Consider the following 25148-nt stretch of genomic DNA (forward strand, 5'->3'; position numbering starts at 1 on the left):
GAGAGTATCCTGTCAAAACTCATGGACTCGACATTGTCCACCACAAACTTTGTTGTTTTATAAGAAGAGCAGGGTAAAGCCTAAAATCAAATATTTATTATGCAGTATCAATCATTTTCTGCTAAACGAGAATAGTTTTACAAAGGAAGTATACAAATATATGTCGAGTTACGAAATTTTGGGGGGAAAGTTCGGACCCAGTGGACTCCCCGCGTGAGTGCGCCTCTGATCGATATTAAACTTGTATGTTCAAGGAATAGGTTCAGAATTAAATTTGGACTTATTTGATTGTCAGCAACCGTAATCTTGATAGGGAAAATTGTTGCATAATATTCCAACTTGGATTTTCACGTACGCTAATCAAGTGTTATTACGTTGAACGGTATTTGATTATTCGTTTTGGTGCATCCAAATCTTATACTGTTATACGATATGAACGTGATACAGATGAACAGATGTATCAGCGTAATTATGGTATTGAGGTGAAGTAGATAGCGTTCCAAATAAGATGCATCAATGAACAAATGCTTCCAATTTCTTCCGTTTCAGGAGCCTGGAGCCCTTTCATCTCCACAGAGGCTTAACTTTGTTATATAACCTATTTAGAACCATTTGAACGACTGATGAGAAATAAAATTGACGCACGGAGCCATGTTAACGTAATGAAGCTCTCTATACAAGAGACAGAGTCTATGGGAGGGGACTGACTGTCTCTCATTCAGCATCTTGTTACGCGGAACAATTGACACTTGTGCCGACCTTGCATCCTGTTAAATGCTGGATAACTGCTCTCTTTTTCATTCCTTCTTTTGTGTTATGTGTATTTCTATTCCTCTTTTTAATTCACATCTCTGTTAGAAAGAGTTCTACAGAAAAAAGTATATTTCACATTCTCGTCCGTGATCTTTTATTCAGTGATTCATACGCTGGAACACTTTTATATTAAAGGATGCCCTTAGCGAAGAGCGAATTTAAAACTTACTTGTAATAAGAGGCAGACAGAAATCCACTGAACCGTGTGCTTAGCAGGAATGTTGAATGTTCGTCCTGCTTGATGTATTATATGAGATCATCATTGTCTATATACCTGGTATTCTGTTATTAGCTGTTTTTTATTTCCACCATGGTTTCATAACGCCTTTTTCTCGTTTCTCTTTTTCACATTTCAGTTTTGATGTATTATGTTTATTCCTACATTTTTTTTTATTCTTTTAATTATTTTATATTTTTATTCAGATGCATCAACGCGGCAACAGATTTTCTACAAACTGAACGCTGTAGGTAAGTATTTTATCTCTGTATCTATGCATGAGTTTCTATTTTTCATTCTTCCTCTAGAATGACTCAAAGAAAGAATGAATGTTTGATAAGAACAGTTCTTACTTTTACGGTAGATTAGTGTAAAATATAAAATTACAAAATGCTAATTATTAATTATTTTCCATCTCATTGAGCAGGGATTGTATGGCACAGTATGCGTCATTTTAGTTTTAAAGTTGGTCATTTTTTGTAACTAAAAAATATTAAAACCAGATAGCAACAAAGATAGCTTATAAAGTATGTATAATTTATAGAAGAATAATACGTTTTAATGAAAGCCGTTCACTGTTGGGGAGAGGGTGTTGGAGGCCTACCACTTTTTTGGGAGGAAATAGGCACCCTTGGTGTATGTGTTGTCTGACATGGCATCCTGAGTTGTAGGGTTTGCCAGTTGTGAATGATCAAATATTTCCTTTGATTTTACTACTAACAAATTATAATATGACTAGCCTTTGGCTAGCTGGGGGCTCCGCACCCAAACCCCCGCGTTTGCTCGGCCTACGGCCTCGCATCTCTTAGATATCAGTCTTTGCATCAAGAGTGAATTTTCTGCATTTGCTCTTTAATTATATTTTCTGAATTTGGCACAGCTGGGGCTTCCCCCTCTGACCCTCACGTTTACTCGGCCTACGGCCTCGCCCCCCCTTAAATCCACAATTCTATCAAATTTCAAGTTTTTCCCTATTTCAACTTAGTGATGAGCGCAAGGGTCTTGGTCCTGCAGTTTTTGCAAGAGTCTTGCATGCAAGACCAAGACCGGGAATCCCGATCCAAGACCAAGACCAAGACAAAGGGGTGCAAGACCAAGAGCATACCTGCAAGACCAAGACTCTTGCGCAAGAGTCTTGCACAAATACCGGCTCAGTGGTAGAGCGTTCACCTTCGGTGCTGGGGTCTCTGGTTCGATCCCAGATTCCACCATGTGAGATTTCTTGGTGGATAGAGACCATGTGCGTAGGTTTTCTCGGGGTTTTCCCGTTTCATCCTACTTTTTTCATTCCACCATTTCATTCATTTCTCATCATTACCATCTCTCTTAGTCTCGGTGCATAATCGTGGCACGTAAAACTAGATATTACATTATTTCAAAACATATTAATGCTGTTCTTCTAAAACTAAAGAGGAATGTAGTATTGAACATCGGTAATTCCGTACACCATAGGTGCCGACTGCATGGGTATGGCCTTAGCTCCAAGGATCAAGCATCCGTTAGAAATTTTTAATGTGTGCTCCAAAAATTAATATCGAAATAACATTTTTATGACATTGACAAAAACTTGTGTATGTGACCGCAAGTTTGATTTCATGGGCGGGTGCTTATACGTTGAATAATTGTTTATCAATATAACTTTTAGCATCCTCACGTATATGGCACACGAGGATTGAGTGATATAACATTATACAACAATAAATAATAGATATTCACAAGTGAGAGTGATTTTGTACAGTTATTTCAAATAACTTGGAGTTTGATGCTGTGTTTTTGTATTTCTAATATAGGTCAAAAGAATTTGTATAAGTTGAGTTTACACAAAAACATGGATAGTTGAGTCGTTTTCAGTTTTTACTCAAGCTATTCTAAAATATTAAGAGCTTATTATTTTATTTTTTCTCTTTCTTTTGGTCAATATTGCTAACATATCATCATCATAGCTATTCTGCCACTGTTGGCAGGTCACTTGTTGTAGCTCAGAAGCTTCGATATACGGTGGTCCTCAGCTAGTCTCTTCGTCTTGATGTAGCAATTTTCTGTTTTAATACCTTCCTTCAACTACAGACTCCTTTGCTCCCTACTTTTCTTTCCTTCCACCATATTCTCTAGCATGTCCCTCATAATAAATTTCCTCCTCAGCCAATGTCCCAACCAGTTCCTTTTCCTCCTCTTAGTTACATCTAAAATTCTTATTTTCTCCCCTACTACTACTATTTCTAACACCTTCTCATTCGTTTTCCGTTCAACCCAGCTAATTCTCATCTTTTATCGAAAGCCTCCAATATTTTTTTCATCACTTTTGCGTAATGTCCATGTATCTGTTCCATAGAGTACATATTGGAATCAGTAAAATAAAATCTCAATATTTAATTGGAAGTTTGTTCAATACAAACATTAGCTAATCTTAGTTGAAAAAGAGTGTAAAAATAATTTTAGCAATTTATGGTATTTCAGTATCTGTGCCGGCTTGATTTTCTTTCATGCGTCTCCCCAATTTGGGAACCAGTAGGGTATTGAATCTGTTTTAAAAAAATATAAAAAGATTACGAAACGTTGTAATTTATCTTATAAGTAGTGAAGCGTGGGGGCCCATTGAAAAAATAAAGGATACCCTATGTTGTATACTATCATCATACTTACACGAAGGTAAACTATATTTCATTTGGAAACATACATTGTATTTCCGTTACTATTGGCGCAATGTAGAATTTACCCAGAGTAAAATTTATGTATGAAAAGCATAAGATTTTTTAAAAGCAAGACTTGCAAGACTGTCGCAGCAAGACCAAGACCAAGACCAAGACCAAGACTGGATGTGCGAAACCAAGACCAAGACCAACACCAAGATTGGATGTGCGAGACCAAGACCAAGACCCGGGTCTTCGTCTTCGTCTTGCATTTGCTCATCAGTATTTCAACTATCTAAAAGATGAGATTTTGTATCCCAAGAAAACGCCCATTTCAATAACATGGGAATTTTTCCATACCCCCTTTAGACCACTTAAAAACTAAAAATTTTTGGCAATTTTTCTGTAGGTTAGTCCCGGAAAGCTATAATCATGCGAAATTTCATCATTCTGATCCTGCCGAAAGTGCCTAAACATTTTGGGGTGTAGATGTCCGATATAAATAACATGGGAAAGATTTTTAGTTCCCCATAAAACCACTCTACAGTTGGAAATTTTTATTTTTAGAGATTTACTTAATTAACGATAACGAAAACGTATAATCATACCGAATTTCAAGTTTATATTCCAATTCCAAGTACCTAAAATATGAGATTATAGGTCCCAAAAAGGTCCTTTTAAATAACATGGGGAATTTCTTCATCTCCTCTTGAGACTCCTGCAAATTAAAAATATTCACTTTTGGCAATTTTTCTGTCTGTTAGTCCCAAAAGGCTACAATCATGTAAAATTTAATCATAGTATCCATACAGGAAGTACCCAATAATTTGGGGGTGTAAAAGGTTTCCCATATAAATAACATGGGAAAGATTTTTCAGTTCTCCATAAAACCACTCTACACTTGGAAATTTTTACTTTTATTTATATACTTACCTAGCGCTAACGAAAACGTACAAGCATACCGAATTTCAAGTTTTTATTCCATTTCCAAGTACCTAAAACATGAGACTACATGTCTAAAAAAATAAATAAATAAATAAATAAATAACATGGGGAAATTTTTCATCCCTCCTTTAGCCCCCCTAAAAATTAAAAATATTCACTTTTAATTTCAACTTTCCACGTCAACCGGAAGTACCCCTTTAATTTGTCAGCTCATGTAGTTTTATATATTTAAGATAAGATATTATTGCGTTAATATTCTTTTACACGAAGTGCATTAAATAAAGGACATAATGTAGTTGATAAAATATAAGTAATAAAATATTCACTCTATCAACTATGATGTAGTCAGGGATCCCAGCTGTCCTATTTTCTCCTATATTTTGGAAATTTGTGTATATTTGTCCTATATATGTCCTATATTTTAATCTCGTCCTTTATTTCCTATGTTTTTCAGTGATTGAATTATTAAAAATACAGGCCAAGGGCTAAATTGTTATATATTAGCAATATGCTAAATGTATCTTAACATTTTTTTTTTTTTTTTGCTGAGGGACTAGTCACTAATCCTCACTATTATTTTTTTAAATTTGTTTTTTTCCTATCCTCCCATGTCCTTTTATTTTCTTTGTTTCCAATGTGCTTAGTCTTCCCAATGAAGCTTAGCTCAGGAATCTTGCCATGCTCTAGTTACTTATAACGCAAGCTGTGTTAGCATTTTCTTTCAGCAGTGTGTGCATCAGTATTGACTAGACATGGAGGTGTGTTCGTATTCATCAACATACTCCAACGCCTTTCAATATTGCTGTACACAATATGCAGAGGTTCCCACACGCGTTCTGGAAAACCTGGAAATAAAAGTGTGTCGTGGAAACGCCCTGGAAAAGTTATAGAAAGCAGAAAAAGTTGTAAAAATCCTGGAAATTCTTTATGAACTGGAAATGTGATGAAGTTGATGTTATATAACAGTTGTTAGAAGTGTATATAAAGGGCGATTAAAAAAAAAAAAAAAACAAACACGGATTTCATTTGGATCTAGAATTTCTAACTGATGTCCGATTTTCATGCAGTTTGTGGCAAATGATCAAGGAAGGATAGAAGATTTATGGGACTATGTTTACTTGTTTAAATTCATCCGGAATAATATTGATCACGCCTCAAGAAAAACAGCAAATTTTCGCCTAAAATAAGGTTTTGGATTTTCGCAGCGAAATTGCAGAATTAGTGTTAGTGAGAATACAAATTAAGTGTTAGTGCTAACACCCGTAAATCACATGTTGAATAGCTATAGCCGGTTTCTTGCCACAAACGACGGAGAGATTTCTTGGGTGACCTAAGGAGTCGATAAGTGGCATCTTTCACAACTGCCGCTTGCGGGGTCCCATGCTTCCCGGTCTCACTCAGAAGCGGTATTGTTTATTCCAATTTATTCACTGGCGACCATATTATGTCCCTGTCTGTGAAGCAAATTTGTTTTAAATGCCCTTTGCATAGCAACAAAAGATTCCGTTTCCAAAGTTTTAACGATAAACTCATGTTGTTCCGAAGAGTACACTTTTCTCACTGTACGCTGATCATACTCACACAGTAGCACAGGACTGTACTGTACACACAGCACAATTTCCAATACAGACGGCCCGTTTCCTGTTTTTTATTAACCTTGGCGAGGTTGCCATCCAGCGAAGAAAACTCAAATCTGGTTTGGTTCACCTGAATGGGGTACATTTTATCATACATTTCAATCTTCAATAAGAGAGCAAAAGGTCTTCCCTGTGCTCATCCAACCGAGAAATGTCTTTGGAGGAAATCAGATAAGGAATTTTGCAGGTGTCCACTCAGCCGTGGACCCAACACCTCTCGTTATCTTTCGATCAGAGTTTTACTAATTGATTCCTTGTCACGCATTAAAAATAACAGGAAATCACTAACTAGTTCGTTTTTAAAATACTGGTTCCATCTCGCAGGTAATGAGGTATATAAAGGCACAATTATACGTGTTATATTCCTTCTTTAATTTTCTTAATACTGACCATTGGGAATAGTTTATATAAGTATACAAATGTATTACCGTTCAAGTTAGACTTTTATGTTCTGTTTCTTAGTTCGATTGAAAGTTTAACTTCTCTTTTCAGCACTGACGATATATGTATGTGAGACGGGACCTTAGTGGGATCCGAACCACTACTCAGGTTTGCATTTTCCTGGTTAACAGTTTTAGACATCGAAACTATACTATACATAAATATCGGAAGTCGTATAGAAAGGTTATGTCCGTCCGTCTGTCCTTTCAACGTTGATCGGCATTGGAACAAAAACGATAATATATAGCAGTGATCGAAACGATAATACATATATACTAGTAGCTCCCGGGGACATTTTCAGTAGATCGCGTTAACGCTCTGGTAGGCTAACCTTAATTTTATTTATTTATTTATTTTTTTATTTTTCCTGTTTTGACTTGAAATATGGAGAGTATCTCCAATAAGTTCTACAGTTGTCGTATGTATATAAATGCAAATTGTAATTACAACTTAGTACACCATCTGAAGTACTAAATTGTAAGAAACATCACATGTTAAATTTGTTACATCATTACATCATATTCAAACATCGTTATCATTTGCAAATTCCTGAACTGAATAATATGCTTCCTTCACTGAGCTGACGCAACAAAGGTAAGAGGCTTTTGTTGTTGTTGTTGTTGTTGTTGTTGTTAAAAAAAAAGTCGGTAGTTCTTTTGGTTATAGCGTACAGTAGGATTTAAAAACGGTAGGTCAGAAGCTTCATATCCTTGGCGACCACTGATATATAGCGACAAGTTTTTTTTTTTTTTTAATTTAAAGAATTGATTTAGGTTTTCAAGAAAATATGTCATTTTCGCTTTTAACATTCCACTAAAACCAAAAATGGTTGAAGTTTACTAGTACTTCTGGTTTCAATATTGATTTTCATAGAGCAACGACGGTAAGAGATATCGAGAATCGTTTTCCTGTAATCGATTAAGCATACCAGAAATATGTTCCATCTTCTCCGTTAACTCTATTCAAATCTGAAGTGGTTAAAATCAACAATTTCTGATTTCGACGTTGATAGCCATAGAATAAAAACCGTAATGAATCGTTTTCGGAGATCGATTCAGTATTTCAAGGAATCGTACGATTTGCACTTGTAGCAATCTTAAAAACCGGAAGTAGTTATTTTTCCTAGTTGTTCCGGTTTTAATTCGATCACCATAGATTAGAAGCGGTAAAATATCATGAGTAATGCCTCTCTAATACAGGGCCCTGATTTAAAGAGGGCAGAGGAGCAATATTGTTTTCCGTTAAGTTTGAGAAACACTTTTTTTTTTTTTTTTTTTTTTTTTTTGAAAAATAAATTTATACTAACATATTAACAATAAAAGTCCAACTCTAGTTGGTGGACATTCTTGCCTTCTTGAGAAAATCTGAAATGACTATTGTTCTCACATGGATTCAATGTTCCGAGATTAAGTTTTATCTGTATTGAAACCAGAAGTAAATGAAATCTACTTTTCTGATTTCAGCGCTGATCATGATACTGAAAATCATGGATAGCAAGAAACAGGTTTTCATATATATGAATTGAGTGCCACCAGAATAGTTTTATCTCCGACTTTACTTCTACTCGTATATTGCAGGGGGCGCGGTGGCTCAGTGGTAGAGCGTTCACCTCCGGCGCTTGGGGTTCCTGGTTCGATCCCAGCTCGCGCTGTGCGAACTTTGTGGTGGACAAACACCGTGCTCGTGGGTTTTTCGGGCTTCTCCCGTTTTCTCCCACTTTCTTCATTCCAACATTTCACTCATCTCTCATCATCGCCGTCTTTTTTAGCCTAACCGTCATATTCGTGGGTCGTAAAACTTAAAGATTTCATTTTATTTTTTATTCGTATATTGCGATCTGAAATGTTGAAATATACTATTGCTTCATGTTGTAATATTGATTGCGATAGAGCGAAAACGTTAATAGAAGGTGACTTACTATTTTTATCTGGATTCAGTATCCTAAGAATAGATTTTATGTCAGATTTATTATTCTACTTAAACCCGAATTAGTAAAAAGGAGTAGAATTTTCGGCTTTCAATATAAATTTGTATACGGTAATAATTGTAAGACAGCAAGAAACTGTTTTATACCTATATTGAGCCTCACATGAACAAGTTTCATTTCTCACTATGCCTAAATTGCGGCCGGATGTTGCACATCTGTTTCAATATTGCATTCTTATAGTTTGGAAGTTTAGTATAGCTTCACAAATATGAAATGAAACTCCTTTGTCCAGAATTGTATCCGGTTGAATTGGTAGGTACATTCATGTCCAAAATGATTGTCACAAATGTATAACTGTTTTCTTGTAAGAATATATTTTGATAATGATTTTGGAGGGTACTTTTAATACTGATACTATAATTGGGAAATGTATATTTGTGGTAAATTTCATAGGAAAAGAATTATAAATACAAAAATTAGAATGAGTAAAACAAAATATTGCTAACTGGAGAAGAGAGTTTTATTTTCATATTATTGTTCCTATTTATTGCTCTTTTGACATGAAATTTGCCACATACATGTCTTTGCCGATTATACACATACTAACATTATAAGAAATACCGGGCGAATTCGTTATCAAATTATATTCCTACAACAACATATCTATAGACATGTTACATCATTTTGGACATGAATGTACATAGTTCATCATACAATGGGAAAGTTCTCGTGACGGGGAACAAATGCTTCAATTATGATGTGCCCATTAACCCCATCACTAAATTAAGGAATAAATCAAGAATCATATTATAAGTGGCAGACCTTTACTCAATACTGTATCTGCGTGCAGGACAAAATCGAAGCAATATGCTTATGAAATGGACAAAATCGAAGAGACAGAATCCAAGTGAGTTCTATTGATGGAGAATTAAAGTAGAAATAAAAGAGAGAATTTAGAAAGGAATGTATTTATTTCTCTCTTCTCAAAACTTTTATGTTTGTTATATTTGTCAATAAGGCAAGGTGGTATAGATCCTATAATAAGTCAAAAGTACTTCACGTCAAAAATTAATCCACGTCAATTGCATCTCAGGTGCATTTTTACCCTTGGTTTATTGTCAATTAGAGTAGTGCATAACGTCTGAGTTTGTGTTTTAAACTTTTGTCTGCTCTGTAGCTACGAAACCTTGGCCCTTCTTGATACCTTGGATTCTTTCTGAGCACTCACCCTTAAAGTAGGATTTTTTCTGTTTTATATTAAATTGTGTAGGCATTGAGAAGAAATCCTATGAAAAGCCAATTATAATTTATTAATTCATTTTAATTACGGAAATGTTATATTTAGTCTTGTCGGTTGTTTAATAATGTTGCTAGTTTGGATGATAGAAAAATAGATCATTTGGAATGACTTAAGAGATTTGTCACTATCAGGACAGAACAATACTAGTTAAAATAAGTATACAAATGTGATGCTTTTTGGTGAGTTTACTAACTGCAGTACTTATTTCTCCACAGTAGAGAGATTTACGTTCTTTCTATGTTACAAATAATAGTAATAATAATAATGATACCAATAGTTATAATAATAATAATAATAATAATAATAATAATAATAATAAACTCTTATTTTAGCCTTAGAGACAGAATAACAGGTATTCACGTTGCTGTGGATGTATATCATTTTAAATTTTTAATAGAATCTAATATAACTAGTAATACGAATCTTCAGTAGTAAAAACAATGCTGCAATTTATTGAAGACAATTTAAAATTAATAATTTCTGTTTACCTAATGATAAAAAAAAAGATATTTGGAATTCCATTCAGCAAATTGCAGCTGATACTTAAAGTTTAAAAACGCGATCTACTGAAAATGTCCCCGGGAGCTACAAGTATATACGTATTATCGTTTCGATCACTGCTATATATTATCGTTTTTGTTCCAATGCCGATCAACGTTGAAAGGACAGACGGACGGATATAACCTTTCTATACGACTTCCAATATTTATGTATAGTATAGTTTGGATGTCTAAAATTGTTAACCAGGAAAATACAAACCTGAGTAGTGGTTCGGATCCCACTAAGGTCCCGTCTCACATACATATATCGTCAGTGCTGAAAAGAGAAGTTAAACTTTCAATCGGACTAAGAAACAGAACATAAAAGTCTAACTTGAACCGTAATACATTTGTATACTTGTATAAACTATTCCCAATGGTCAGTATTAAGAAAATTAAAGAAGGAATATAACACGTATAATTGTGCCTTTATATACCTCATTACCTGCGAGATGGAACCAGTATTTTAAAAACGAACTAGTTAGTGATTTCCTGTTATTTTTAATGCGTGACAAGGAATCAATTAGTAAAACTCTGATCGAAAGATAAAGAGAGGTGTTGGGTCCACGGCTGAGTGGACACCTGCAAAATTCCTTATCTGATTTCTTCCAAAGACATTTCCCGGTTGGATGAGCACAGGGAAGACCTTTTGCTCTCTTATTGAAGATTGAAATGTATGATAAAATGTACCCCATTCAGGTGAACCAAACCCCTCAAATCTCCACATCGCACTACCTCATTCCAATTGTAAGGTACACTGACGAAAATTTGCTATTTTTCTTGAGATGTAATCTATATTACCCAGGATGAATTTAAACCAGTAAACATAGTCTCATAAATCTCCCATCCTTCCTTGATCATTTGCTACAAACCACATGAAAATCGAACCTCAGTTAGAAAGTTTAGACCCAAATGAAATCCGTGATTTTTTTTAAAAAAAATCACCCTGTATAATTTGCAGAGCTATGATGAATGAAATGCTATTACATTATTTATTTCAGCAGGAAATATGTTGATCAAATAATTCAATGTTTAATTAGATTGAAAAATTTCATTACAGAGTTATCAGTCGTCTTTTTTTCTTTAGAAAGATACGAAGTAACAAGGGCGCCCATGTTGTAGTTTCCAAGGGGTGGCAAGTATAAGCGACGTTTCAAATATAGTTTCAAATTTTTCTGTAACTAATGTAAAAATTCTATTGGGTTCTCGATATTCTGAAGTACAATTTTTTCTAGTGAGGGCGAACGCCCCACCTTGCCCCCCTTGATGGGCGCCCTTGCGAAGTAAATTTCATCTGTAAATGAAAGAACTAGAAGAATAGTAGGAAGGTAGAGAAATAGTTAGTATTTAATATTTTTGCTTGTATTCAAAATTATGTATAAATAACATGTAAAAACTGTCAAATGCCATGGTAATCATATAAATAAGAGTTAACTATTTCTTTTTTCTTCTGAGGTACATAAAAACAGTCGATAGAAGTTTAATAGTCCAGTTACTTGTTAATACGTCAAGTTACAAAAGAATTCTTAAATATCAGTCAATTGTGTACGTCTCATAAATATTTCGACATTTAATACCAACGCCACAGTACGACGATCAGCATTACTTATATTTGGACATACAAACATCATGTCGCACACGCAACATTCTAACATTTCCAGGGCTATATCACAAATTTCGTGGGTCCCCGGTGCGAAGAGAAAACATTAGGCCTCTATCGTACCTCATAATGTCGGATAATAATATTAACAATAATATACTTACCGATTTTGAAGTGAATGCAAAGATGATTTGGGAATAATTCCTTGCAACCAGAACATTGCGGGTTATCATCTTGCAGAAACCTTGTAAGGCAAAATCTCGCCTGGCCAAAACCTTACAGGATAAAATCTCGCCTGCTTAGTGACGAAATCTAGCCATAGCAATTTCCTTAATGCAGAATATTCAAAATATCACTGTATGTATGTTTATTACAAAAACATCTACAGTGAAGTTGATCTGCGCAGAATATACTATTCTGGTACATCATAGAATCTATTCTAAAAGCTTTTGTCAATCTCAGCTGCGGAATGATGAAAATAGCAGCGGTCGATTAACAATATTTCTAAGCTAATAAACTCGATATAAAACATTCACTTGGGGAGCACGACCAAATATGGGAGTGTACTGGCTCTTTCCCTCCCCGTAGCTACAGGTCTGCTACAGACATGTAGTATTGTAATGTAGGTTAAGTAATATAAATGCATTATTTTCGGTATACAATAGCTACCTCCCAGAAAGTGCCTTACCCTTCCGCTTGCCCACGAAGAAATTAAAGCTGGCGTCGTCACTGACGTGGAAGTTTTAATGACAGAATAAGAAATCTAACATATGATCAGGATATCTCAGGGAAAAGGCTCCTATAGAATGTGGTATGCACATACATTCTGTCAAGAAAGTACCGGAAATTAGTCAATAAAGCACAAAATATGCATTATTCAACCAAATTTATTGTATCGCCCTCAAAGTAGGTCCCTTCGGAAATAATTCATTTATGCTAACGAACAGTCCAATCATCAAAACATTTTTGAAACGCATTTTCCGGAATCGACTTCAGTACTTGGCGCGAATTCTTTTTGATGTCTTCTATCGACTGAAAACGGGTGCATCGAAGTGGTAATTTGAGTTTTGGAAGAAAAAAAAAACGGTCGGTCGGAGCCAGATCAAGGGAATACGGTGGTTGTTCGATAACATTTGTTGAATTTTTGGCCAGAAATTCGTTCACAATGATAGCCTTGTCAGATTTTGCGTCGGCAGTAGTCAGCGGCAACGCGTTTCATGCACAAACAATCGTTTAAAATGGTAAGAAGATTAGTGAGACACAAATTTCAGCGTCTCTCTCTCTCTCATAATTAAACTACGATTTTCAATCACCATTTCCTTTACTTTATCGATATTAAGTTTTGCTGAGGACGTTGATGGAGTCAACCAGAGCGAGGCAAATCTTCCACCACCTCTCGACCGCTTTTAAGAGCACTGTACACTCATACGCACGTGGTTTTGATAAAGTCGTTTAAGTCTTATGTAACATTTTCAGCGCTTCGACACACGTAATTCCATTTGCAATGCAAAATTTCAGACATTCTTTGTTCGATAGTTTTATCCGTTCTAAATTCGCCCACACATACTTGCGATGAACTGACAAATGGAGTACTGTAAACAAATTTACAGATGGCGCTCAAACTCCGCGTGAGCATAGAGGGCAGTTGTGCTGACGTAGCGACAAGAAGAGTTTCGACGCTTCCTTTCATTGGACTTTGTAAATGTACAAATCCTGGTATTTTCTTGACAGAATGTATTTTATTTCATCTGGTTACCAATTGCAAAAATTACTATCTGTTGTGTTAAAGTAAGAAATTAGATGCTTTACTGGTATTATTTTGCAATAATTATACAATTTCCTTAATTGTACTGTACAAGTATGATTTTATTTTTAAATTCTGATTCACGACATATGTTAATGATGAAATATCTTCAGAGAATCGTTTTTTAGTGGCAAAATAAAGCTTAAGACTCCTAATTATTTGGCACGTTTGAAAGCAAAGTTCCGTTTTCACGAAATAATTACACAGTAAGTATTGGATATTCTATATAGCAAAGCATTGTGTAGATGTCATTACTTACGGGGGCTGACAACAAAGTAATGAGGTTTGTTGAAAAAAACTTTACTTACATTTTTAACCAACTACAATGTGATGACCTTCAAAGCACTCCCCTTGTACCTGCACACACTTACCCCATCGGCGTTTCCACTGTTGGTAGCATCTCTGGATGTCATCTTTTCGGATACCTGCCAAAGCCCGTGTTACAGCTGTTTGAATGTCTGTTTATGCTTCAAAATGATGTCCTTTAATAATTGATTTCACCTTTGGGAACAGAAAAAAATTACACGTGGTGATATTCGGTGAATAAGGAGGGTGTGGTAGCACTATGATGGACTTTGATGCCAAATACTGCCTAACAGGCAATGCAGTATGGACTGGTGCAGTATCGTGATGAAGGATCCAGGTGTCAGCAATCTCTGGACAAACACGACGGTCGCGTTTTCGAAGTTTTTCGAGAATTTCTATGTAGAAATGTTGATTTACTGTCTGCCCTGGAGGTACCCACTCTTTATGGACAATTCCCCTAGAGTCAGAAAAGCACACAAGCATGCATTTCACATTGGACTTCGCCATGCGGGCATTCTTTGGTCGTGACGAATCTTTCGAACACCATTGCGCACTTTGACGTTTCGTTTCGGGGTCATATTGGAAACCCAACTTTGATAACCAGTGATAATTCTGTTCAGTAAATCCGGGTTAGATTCCACTTGGTTAATCAAGTCAGCCGCCTCGGTCATCTTTTTGTTGCTGTGTGAGATTTTTCGGAACTAGTTTGGCACACTTTCGCATTCCCATATTTTCAGTTAATGTCAGACGCAGTGTTCCTCGATTGATGTTTAGTTCATTCGCAATCCTTTTCACGGTTAATTGTCTATCAGCTCGCACAAGTTCCCTCACCCTGTCAGAGTTCTTTTCCGTTCGCGTTGTCGTGGGTCGCCCACTGCGCTGTTCATCTTCGATTTTTGTTCTGCCTTCCGCAAACATTTTGTACCAATGTACACCTGTGCCATAGATAACACTTCATTTGCAAAGGCGTGCTGAAGCTTCCGGTTCGTTACCGCGACAGTCTCACCAAATTCCACACAAAAGGTATTTGTGTAGCGCTGCTCAATATTACGTGTTTCCATTGTTGTATGCAAACAGCGTATGCAAATATAGCGCGGACAAAACAGCGCATAAACGAAAACCGCGCCTGCACAAAAACAGCGCATGCAAATACAGCGTGGAGAAAAACAGCGCATGAACAAAAACATGCACAGACAAAACAGCACATGCAAATACAGTGCGGACAAAAACAGCGCATGTAGAAATGCGGCGCGGACAAAACTAAAGAATGAACAAAAAGAGCGCTTTCTTGATTAGTAACTTGATCTTAGCTACTTCTTAAATTATTTTCAAATGCAGCTCGACACAGATCGACGAATCTGACTAGCTTTTTTTTCGTGGCCACTTATGGCTGTTTAGAAAAATGAAGTTATTAATTTATAAACAAGTTGTTTTACACTCAGATGTGTGTGCGTGGTTCTTTTCCATGTACTTTGGCCAGTTTCAGACTCTAGTTTCAAAAATAACCTCCTGTTTTACCTTTGCGACGCGGCAGTTCTTAACGGTGTTGAGTTTTATAAGAAGCAGATTCTTGCAAAATTTGCAGGCCTTGTACAATTTGTGATGTGTTCTTTTGTCCATTCAAAAACATTGTTAAATGATGCATTGATCTTATCACTAGGCTTCGGATAGTTATGCAATTTGGATGTTACCCATGCAAGTGCATATTTATCGTATTTTTAGCAGATATTGCATATTTTTCTGCATCTCTTTTTCTTTTCGAATATTTTGTGGTATCTGCTTCAAAGATGACCACAATTTGTACGTCAACATGGAAATATGACTCATTCATCGCTGATTTGTCTCACCAAATCGTTCATACTGGGAAAGAGATTCTATTCTTGTACAGACTTTCTATCTGGTTCAGTGATCTTGCGCCTGCTACGAGATTTCATTGTCGAAGTTCCTTGCAATGGAATGCAGTTCAAACATAGGTCACCGTTATCTTTTGATGAGATCACTCCAGTAGCTTTCAAGGGACAAGTATCTTAGTTTTGTGCTATCTCTGTCAGATTGCAGTTCGATACATCGAAAGAAAAGAGATCGTCGTTCACTATATTAAACACGTATGTTAAAGAATTTAGAAACTTTACTGCAGATAGAACAGTGTTATTTCGTACTGTTTTGTGAAATTACTGTGAGTGCGGGAACGTGGTTCCAAGTAACTTAACATCTAATAACTTCAAAGCATGTAAAAAAACAAGGAACTTTAAAATTCAAAGCAAGGAACAGCAGACTTTAATCAAACTATCAATTAACAAATCTGGATCTCAACAATCTAAGTTGAGCGAGGCTTTGTGTCGTGCTATAGTGTCAGCAAATGTTCCTTGGCAAAAGTCAAACATAAGGAATTTTCAGAATGTTTTTTTTAAAAAACTATAGGCCTAGTAAAAAACCATTACCAGATGAATATACCCTATGAGAAAATTATATCCCTGTGTTATACAGTGAAACTTTGAGTGAGTTAAGAAAGAAAGCTACGAACAATAGTATCTGGGTTTCTTTGTCGGGTTTGTCCAAAATGATAGTTGGGGAATTTGTCCACTTTCCATTTGAGTGTTTAGGCTTGCACTCATTTGTACTTGAGCACTTATATGTTCGTAAACGTCACGAGTAGTCAATATAGGTTTTCCGTACTATCGAAAACATACGAGAATTCTTTTGAGGTATGTGTTATATTTTCGTGGTGTATGAAGTGTGATTTGAAGTACAAGGTGTGTGAGAAAAGTAATGAGACTGGCAACACTGCGGACGATCTCGCAACGTTGTGTCTACCGGCCTGTGCTAGACCGGTTTACTTATCCCTTCCATTTCCTCAGTCCGAGTTACAACTCCGTACAGCTACCATAACACATTATTTTTGACAGCGCCATCAGTGAAGTTGTGTTTTTGTTGTGTGTTACTAAAATGGAGCATCAGAATTTAGAACAATGTTGTGCAATAAAGTTTTGGGTTAAACTTGGTGAATTCGCGAGTGTGACTTTTGAAAAGTTGGAACAGGCCTGTGGGGAACATTGCTTATCAAGAGCACAAGTTTTCCGCTGGCACAAATCATTTTTGGAAGGTCGACAACACGTTGAAGATGAACCTCGCTCAGGGAGACCTTCAGCTTGAAAAACTGACGAAAACATTGATCGTGTAAGGGCTGTTGTGAGATCAGACGTCGTTTAAAAATAAGGATGATGAGTGAACAGTTAAATTTAAACACTTTCACCCTACATCAAAATTTGACAGACAATTTTAACATGCGAAAGATTTGTGCCAAAATGGTGCCGAAAAACCTCACAACTGAACAGAAAGACAATCGAAAAAACGTGTGCGTTGATCTTCTTCAGAGGATTGCCAAAGACCAAGAATTCTTCAATTGTGTGATCACAGGTGATGAATCCTGGATATTTGAGTACGATCCTGAAACAAAGCAACAAAGCGAAGAGTGGCACACTCCGTCATCTATTCGGCCGAAAAAATGTCGACAGAGCAAATCAAAGATCAAGACGATGCTGATTTTTTTAGAGTAAGCTTATCGTGCACAAAGAATTGGTTCCACCAGGACAAACTGGCAACCAAGTGTTTTATAAAAGTGTCCTTGAAAAGCTCAGGGAAAGAGTGATTCGTGTGAGAGCGGACATTGCAGACAAGTGGATGCTTCATCATGACAATGTTCCGCGTCACACGGCCGTTTCCATCAGTGAATTTTTGACCTCAAAACGCATACTGTTGCCTCAACCTCCCTACTCACCTGATTTGAGTCCTTGTGACTTTTTCCTTTTCCTGAAATTGAAACATGTCCTAAAAGGACGTCATTTTTTAGCTCTGGAGAACATTCAAAAGACTGTGACCGACCAGTTAAAAGCCGTACCAGTTGAAGACTTCCAGCGCTGGCTACGAAGAGTGGGAACAACGGCTCCGCCGGTGTATAGCTTCCCAACGGAACTACTTTGAAGGGGATAATATTGTTGTTTGAAAAACATAAAAACTTTAGTTAGTACAATATCAATCTCATTACTTTTCTAACACACCTCGTTTTTTGGTTGTTCTTTGTTAGATATTTATGTATTAGTTTATGATGAGTTGAGTTGATTTTGACCATAACGTTCCTTGGAGCAGCGAGGCTATATGAGTGAGGAACTACTGATTACCGTGGAATTCGAACCACATGAACTGCGGCCGGAATCGAACCCGGGTCTCCCAGGCCAAAGGTGTGTACATTAACCGCTTAGCCATGAAGTAGCTCCAGTTTATGATGGTAACATATTTCGTTTGTAATAAAAACAACATTAAAACCTTTTTTTTCAAGTAAATTATTATTATTATTTACTTGCAGTGCAACAACACTGTTCGCTTTTTATACAGAGTGTTTCTAAAGTTCCGAACTGTGACTTTAAAAATTAATTGTTGAGCAACAATGTAATGTTTTGAGAAATTGTTGCTTCTGATTTATAACGCTATCGTTATATCTACTCTTTAAGCAACTCTCGAATTCGGAAGAGGGTTTCTTAGAATTAGTGCGTATCAAGACAAAATTCTTAGAGTTAAAATGCTACGAAGCTTGCTCACAAGTTTTTATGTGTGTGTGTGGCTGTTCATCTACTCCTCTTTTCGTATGGCCATATATAAACGAAAAATTTAATTCAGCTTAATTTCCTTGTCCCCACTTTCGGAAGCTAAATTGCAGGGCTAAAGTCAGCAACGGACTATTTGCAAAAATTTGCATATTTTGTGTTAATGACAAATTATTAATATTATTATATGTTTAAATGTGGTCAATGTTCTTTTAATAATTTAATAAGTACTAATCATTTTTTATTAGTGAGGGGGTTACCTTAAAACTAAATATTTTGTGGGAACTATATTTTATTCCCATAATCTATTCATGTGCCTTCATTGCGAGGAAAGTGGAATGCAATGACTGGACGCGGAGAGTGGAACTTTGATAACGAAAGAGATTAGAGCATATCATTATTCACTTTAAATACAGTGGTTTATATTGTTGGTTTATACAGTGGTAAACACTACCTTAAAGGTTTCAATGCAATTTTTGTGTTAATTTCATTTGTAATGTTTCTTCTAGAAAAGTAATTTAAAACGATTTCAATATAAAAATACATTTAAGTTTTAATTATTTACAAAATCTACAGTGATGTAGCTTAGTAGCCTGTGCTAGCTAGAATGGAACCAGCATGCGGAAGGAGTGAACATTACAATTAATAGTGCATTGAATTGTTAACTCCAGTGAACAGTCTTTATGCCTATGTTTTTCGTTATTCGACTTTCGTCACAGTAAATGCGTGCGCGAAAATATCGGTATTCTTTCGTCAGCGCTATACGGGGCCACATTATTACAATTTGAAAAGTATTTTAGTACTTGTAAAATGTAAAGTGCCACAATAATTAAATAGTTTGAAATATACGTATCAAATATATATTTTGTGTGTCTTAATTGATATGCAAGTGACGTAAAAGTGTGCATGTTATATAATAATATTTTGTGTTAGAGGATAAGTATTGTGCATCTACTTTTATTCATTATATTTGTAGTTTCAGCAGTGCAACAGGTTGGTATGGTTTTTCGCGGGATACATGAAAAAGAAATACACATCGCACCCAACGTTCCCCAAACACTGACCATACACTGGGTAACCACGAATGAAACAATCAGCTGATTCCGCTGAGGTGGAAGCAGGGAATAATCACGGACACGATACATATCAAAAGTTCATGGTTCGAATCCTGAGTTTCAGCGGTATTGTTTTCAGTTGCTAACTGTTTACTTGTGGGTTAGTATCACTTAGTCCAAGAATCTGTTTTCTCCCATGAAGCGGTAAAAGGACATTCAGGGATCAAACCCGATACCATTAAAACTGTTTATACAAACGGTAGCCCATAGGGAACAAACCCTCATAATTGTTTGTTGACGTTGTTGCAACATACAAATCAGTACTAGTCGACAATGAACAACGGTACATGCGCAGTAAGCTGCAAGAATGAAAGGCAGATGTCTAGCTGCAAACGCTCACGAATCCAGTTCTGCATGAGTCTTACACGTCTTACGACTGATACGGTTTCTAGCTGGTTAAAACTTTTTTGAAACTCACACCAAGGCTTCGAGATCTTTAGTTTTTATATGGCGGAGGAATAGATATTATTCCTGCGCGTAAACACCAAAATTTTCAGGTGTTGATGTCCAAATCCGAAATATTCATGTTAGCGATAAATTGTTAATTAGAGTAAGAGAATTATTTGTATCAACATTATGCAGTAGGAAGTTTTAACATTATTCATAAAGCGATACATATACCATTTCATCATTTGTGATTTGATGTTATGCGATAAGCATACAGAACATAAATGACATTCTATTATTCTTTCTTGTTGAGTGAATCAATACATGAAATAAATCCTATGTAAATACTTACGATTTATACATTATAAGTTATTAATCTAAAGTTGATTCCATCACACATGGGAGCAGATGGAACCTTACTTTGAGGTTAAATCATACGAATGTTGTATAGAGATCTTTTATAAGAGGTACCGCACAACGCTTGTTCATCTAGAAAATCAACAGTGGATGTTTTAGTAAGAAGGTTTCGCGAAAGATGAAACGTTTCAGAGAAGCTAAGGAGTGAACAACCATCAATTTCCACACAAGATTTGGGTACGGATGTTGGTCAAAAATTTTGGAATTCCACTAGGAGGTCTTTGAGGGGCTTTCACAAGAGGTAATAAAATTTTTTTCATTTTGTCTGGGGCTACGAAACGTTTAAAGTTCCTAGCATACAGGGTGCGAATATTGTAAGAGCTCCGCCCATTTAATATCCGGAAACGCATAATAATAATTAGCAGCAGATTTAGGCGGAACAATGTTGTCAAAAAAACTCAACGAAACATTTTTTATTGACGAGACTGGTTCCATTTATGTGAATACATGAATTGTCAGAATACTCCCATATGGGCTACGGAAAATCCTCTTGCAGTACATGACGTTCCACTTTATTCTGGAAAAATGAGAGTATGGTGCACAGTTTCAAGGAGAAGAATTGTGGGTCTATTTTTTGAACACGACTGTGTATTGAGAAGTGTATAATGACATCTTCACTTAATTTGTAGGTTTGTTTGAGGAAGAAAAACATCATTGTTGTTTGAAGATGATGGAGTAACGAGCCATACATCAAATGATTCAATGGCTATGCTTAGTTATTTCTTCGGGGACCGATTGCTATCGGAAAACTTGTGACCGCCCCGTTTGCAGACCTAAGCGCACCAGACTTTAATTTGAGGAGCTGTCTTAGTGTGCAAAATCAATCTTAGGACAATCCAGGACTTGGAGGAGAATATAACCAGAATAGTGAGCGACATTCTGCTAACGATACTGTACAAGTGGCTTGCGATATGTGTCGTCATGTTAAGTTGTGCCTAGCATTTGATGGTAAACATTTCCAACTCATCTCTAAATGTTGAACTTTGTTATTCATCCGTATGTACGGACAAACTGTAGCCACATGTAAATATTATAATACTTGAAATGTGAAGGATTTATAGTTGTTTATAGAGCCTATATATATTAATTTCGAAAGCGGGATCTTTTGAAATTCTCTATAGTATCTATCGTATTTAATAGAGTAGAATACTTTATAGACAGTTTTTATGAATATGATTATAAATAGGCAAGTAAAGCTTTTATTGTTCCATTCGTGTTGTATTGTGTACACGCCTCCAAAAGTGCATTACCACCTGCATTTCTCCCTTTCCTGCAATAGTAGGCAACCCAAAAAGCTTGGAATTTGTTTGGTTAGGAATTCGAAAGGCGTTGGACCAAACCTCAATTTTGTTGCAAATGTATCACTGTGGCAAACTGCAAATAAAAGAAAATAAATTGTTAAGAATAACGATTTTATTATTGTGAAGGCAATAGATGACATAAAAAGTTAGAAAATAATCTTACTTAAGGAGTTCAAAGAAGATGAATGGCAAGAAATAGATATCAGAGAAAAGCATTTCTCTCCTTTTCCCCCCAAAAAAAATCTCGTAGAAAAAAAATACATAAAGTACATGTTTAATATAAATACCTAACAGCAAAACAAAAAAGCATCCACACGGAGAGACATACACAGAATGAAAGACACCAGTGGCGTACCAGACATGAGGGCCTCCCACGCAAGATAAAGCAAGAGAACCATAGTTGTAAATGCAATAATAATAATAATGATAACAATTATAGTAATAGTTATTATTATTATTATTATTATTATTATTATTATTATTATTATTATTATTATTATTATTATTATTATTATTAAAAACTCGTTTCCTTTTCAAAATCTCTGACTATGCCTAAGCGCATGTTTGCATATAGCGGTCATGTGTGCACCTTTTGTCAACGAGCGGTCCTAAAGACCAAAAGGGATGGAAATCTCCGAGAGAGAAGAGTAGATAAACTTTCTTATGATAAATTCTAGGTCAGAGTTCGAAGCAGTTGCTTTAGACAGGTGCTTTTTTTTTTCTTTTTTCAGGGAACAGAAAAGTTCTGGTGGCAAAGAAATTATACTATATAATATTGCAAATTTGCAAGTGAATTTATTTACATTGCAGTTTGTGGTAATAAAGGAATTATTAGAAGACGTTATTGTAAAAAGTTTTATTTCTTCATCCATCCCAAGTTTTAGGGCCCCCCTATACCTCGCCCTCCCTCAATATTGATAACGAAAATTCGGGATGATATATCGATGTCGATATATTTGCGATATCGAATGTTGATATATGAGAATATCGATATCCTTATATCGACATATCGCACAGGCCTAGATCCGAGAAATGATGCTTCAAACATACTGGAATCAACAATCAAACTCTAAATATGTTCTTCCATTTCTGTGTCCAATCTTGAGAGGGAAGGGTTTAAAACCGAATAAAAATTTTAAGCCAAAAATCTGCTAAAATGAGAGTAGTTATACTTCTCCCTTAATAGAATACTATTAAAAGAAATCTTTTACTATAATTTACCGGTTAGTTCTGTTTCTGATTGTCGTTACAAATCAGCTATAGTACAGGCACGTAGCCAAGGGAGGGTGGGTCCGGGCATCCGCATCCCGTTCGAAAAAGAAATTAAAAATTAAGGAATGATGAAACAAAAAGGGCATGAAGATGATGAATCAGCGTTAAGAAGTTATTCACGAGTATTTTACTGTGTTTCAAATGATAAGTTACATAAGCAGTAGCCAATGATACACAAATTTGAGCATAACGTTGTTGACATGTGTCCTTCTCATTCTTTCCTCATCACTCCAGCCTCATGAAGAACGCATTACCAGAATTACTTGCAATACATAGTGATGATAGCGGGATATCCTGGAAAAGTCAGGGAGTTTGAAATTTTTAGAAAAGTTACAGAATTTTCAGTATGTCTGCTACTATCAGAGAAGTTTCAAGCTTTCGAAAACATAATGCCGTTCTCTAATAGTGTGGACATTTTTATCATAATATTCCGTTATCGCTTCTCTGCAGTATCAAACATGTTATTTCAGGAACAGTTTTCTACTGTTCCTTTAACTTGTCGTTTTTAACAGATAGAAGTTGGCGGAAAGAAATTTCTGTTAACATATGATCCAACAGAGAAAGAATCGCAGAGTTTGTAACATTTTGTAAGACATTTTCGGATATGTACTTTTTATAATAATGGATGTACTTTTTATAATAGTTGGGGTCATAATGAAAGGAAAATTGTTACATTTGAATGAACATAGTAAGGAACGTAGATATTGTAAAATCTTTTTCAATAGTTATTTATATTCTTTTACTCGAGATTTCTTTATAGTTTGTTATTAGAATACTTACCATCATATCCTCATTTTATTGTCCTAGCAAACCAATATTTGTTACCAGTAAAACAGTTTAGATTGATCGAGCCCCTCATGTGATACAGTATTTCATGTGACGCACAACCCATCCCCATTACGAAATCCTGCCTAAACGAACCAATTTGCCACTAAAATAGCTTAGAATGATAGAGCCCCTGGTCTGATAACCACAGTACCTCATGTCACGGACCCACACATTACGAAATCCTGGCTATGTGCCTGCAACAGTACACATACTTTACGTAGTATAGCAATATTCTCTATAAATTTTCGCAATCAAGCAAACCGGAAGATGACTTTCCTGTGATATTAAAGTGGAATATTCCACAAAATAATCATTATTCATTGTCCATATGTCTATCAGTACTTTTGCCACGGACTGAGAGCTAGAAGACTAATAGAACTAGAAATTAGAGTTTTCATTCCTTTTTTCTCTCAGACTAAAATACTCATGCATTTTGCTAAGATTGTCATTTCTTTTAAATATAAGTCCCCTATCCCGGGCCAATTCTTGCTTGGATCCTGCTTTTTAGGGATGAGCATAGGCAAGTTGGAGAGAGTTTTATTTGAAACTTGACTCGAAAAATATTCTCCAACTGAAGTCGAGCCTATTCAAAGCAAAGCAAATATTGGGTGTAGTTTTAAGTATTCTAAAAAAGACATGAGGACGTGAGGCACAATAATAAGAAGAAGAAGAAGAAGAAGAAGAAAAAGAAGAAAAAGAAAAATGTGAAGAAAATTAAAAATTCTCTTCTTTCAGTTATTTATCTTCATTACTCTTTCATATATCCTCCTTTTTCCATTCTATTATATCACGGAGTATAAACATGAAAGATGGGCTGTTTTTTTCGAATACCAAGAAGTACAGTATTTGTTTACTGGTTGAGTGCTCACCGAAGTCTAGGAGACAAAAATGTCATTCACGAGGTTCCCGGTTTGACTTCCGAAGAAGCATGTGTCAAGACTGGTTAAAAATTATCCTGCGCCTGCCATGCAGGTTTAAACCTGTTCAGTCTTCGGCTTGGGCTACCTCTCTGCCTTAATACTAATGTAAGTAAATACTGATATTCACGCACAGAAGAGAAGTTTTGAC

General features: G+C 35.8%; 1 protein-coding gene across 5 annotated transcripts in view; it reads left to right on the forward strand.

Annotated features, from left to right (window-relative positions):
- LOC145673470 (zinc-regulated GTPase metalloprotein activator 1-like) overlaps positions 1-25148 on the forward strand; it is a 999800-nt gene that overhangs the window by 407604 nt on the left and 567048 nt on the right. For 4 of the 5 annotated variants that reach the window (XM_081743197.1, XM_081743195.1, XM_081743196.1 and 1 more), the window contains exon 9: positions 1237-1281. The exons of the other annotated variant lie outside the window; for it this stretch is intronic. In XM_081743197.1, coding sequence (XP_081599323.1) covers positions 1237-1281 — 45 coding nt within the window. The remainder of the gene's footprint in view (positions 1-1236; positions 1282-25148) is intronic. 5 annotated transcript variants of the gene reach the window in all.

This window comes from Thermobia domestica, chromosome 16 (genome assembly GCF_964235325.1).
Source record: "Thermobia domestica chromosome 16, izTheDome1.hap1.1, whole genome shotgun sequence".
NCBI lineage: Eukaryota > Metazoa > Arthropoda > Insecta > Zygentoma > Lepismatidae > Thermobia > Thermobia domestica.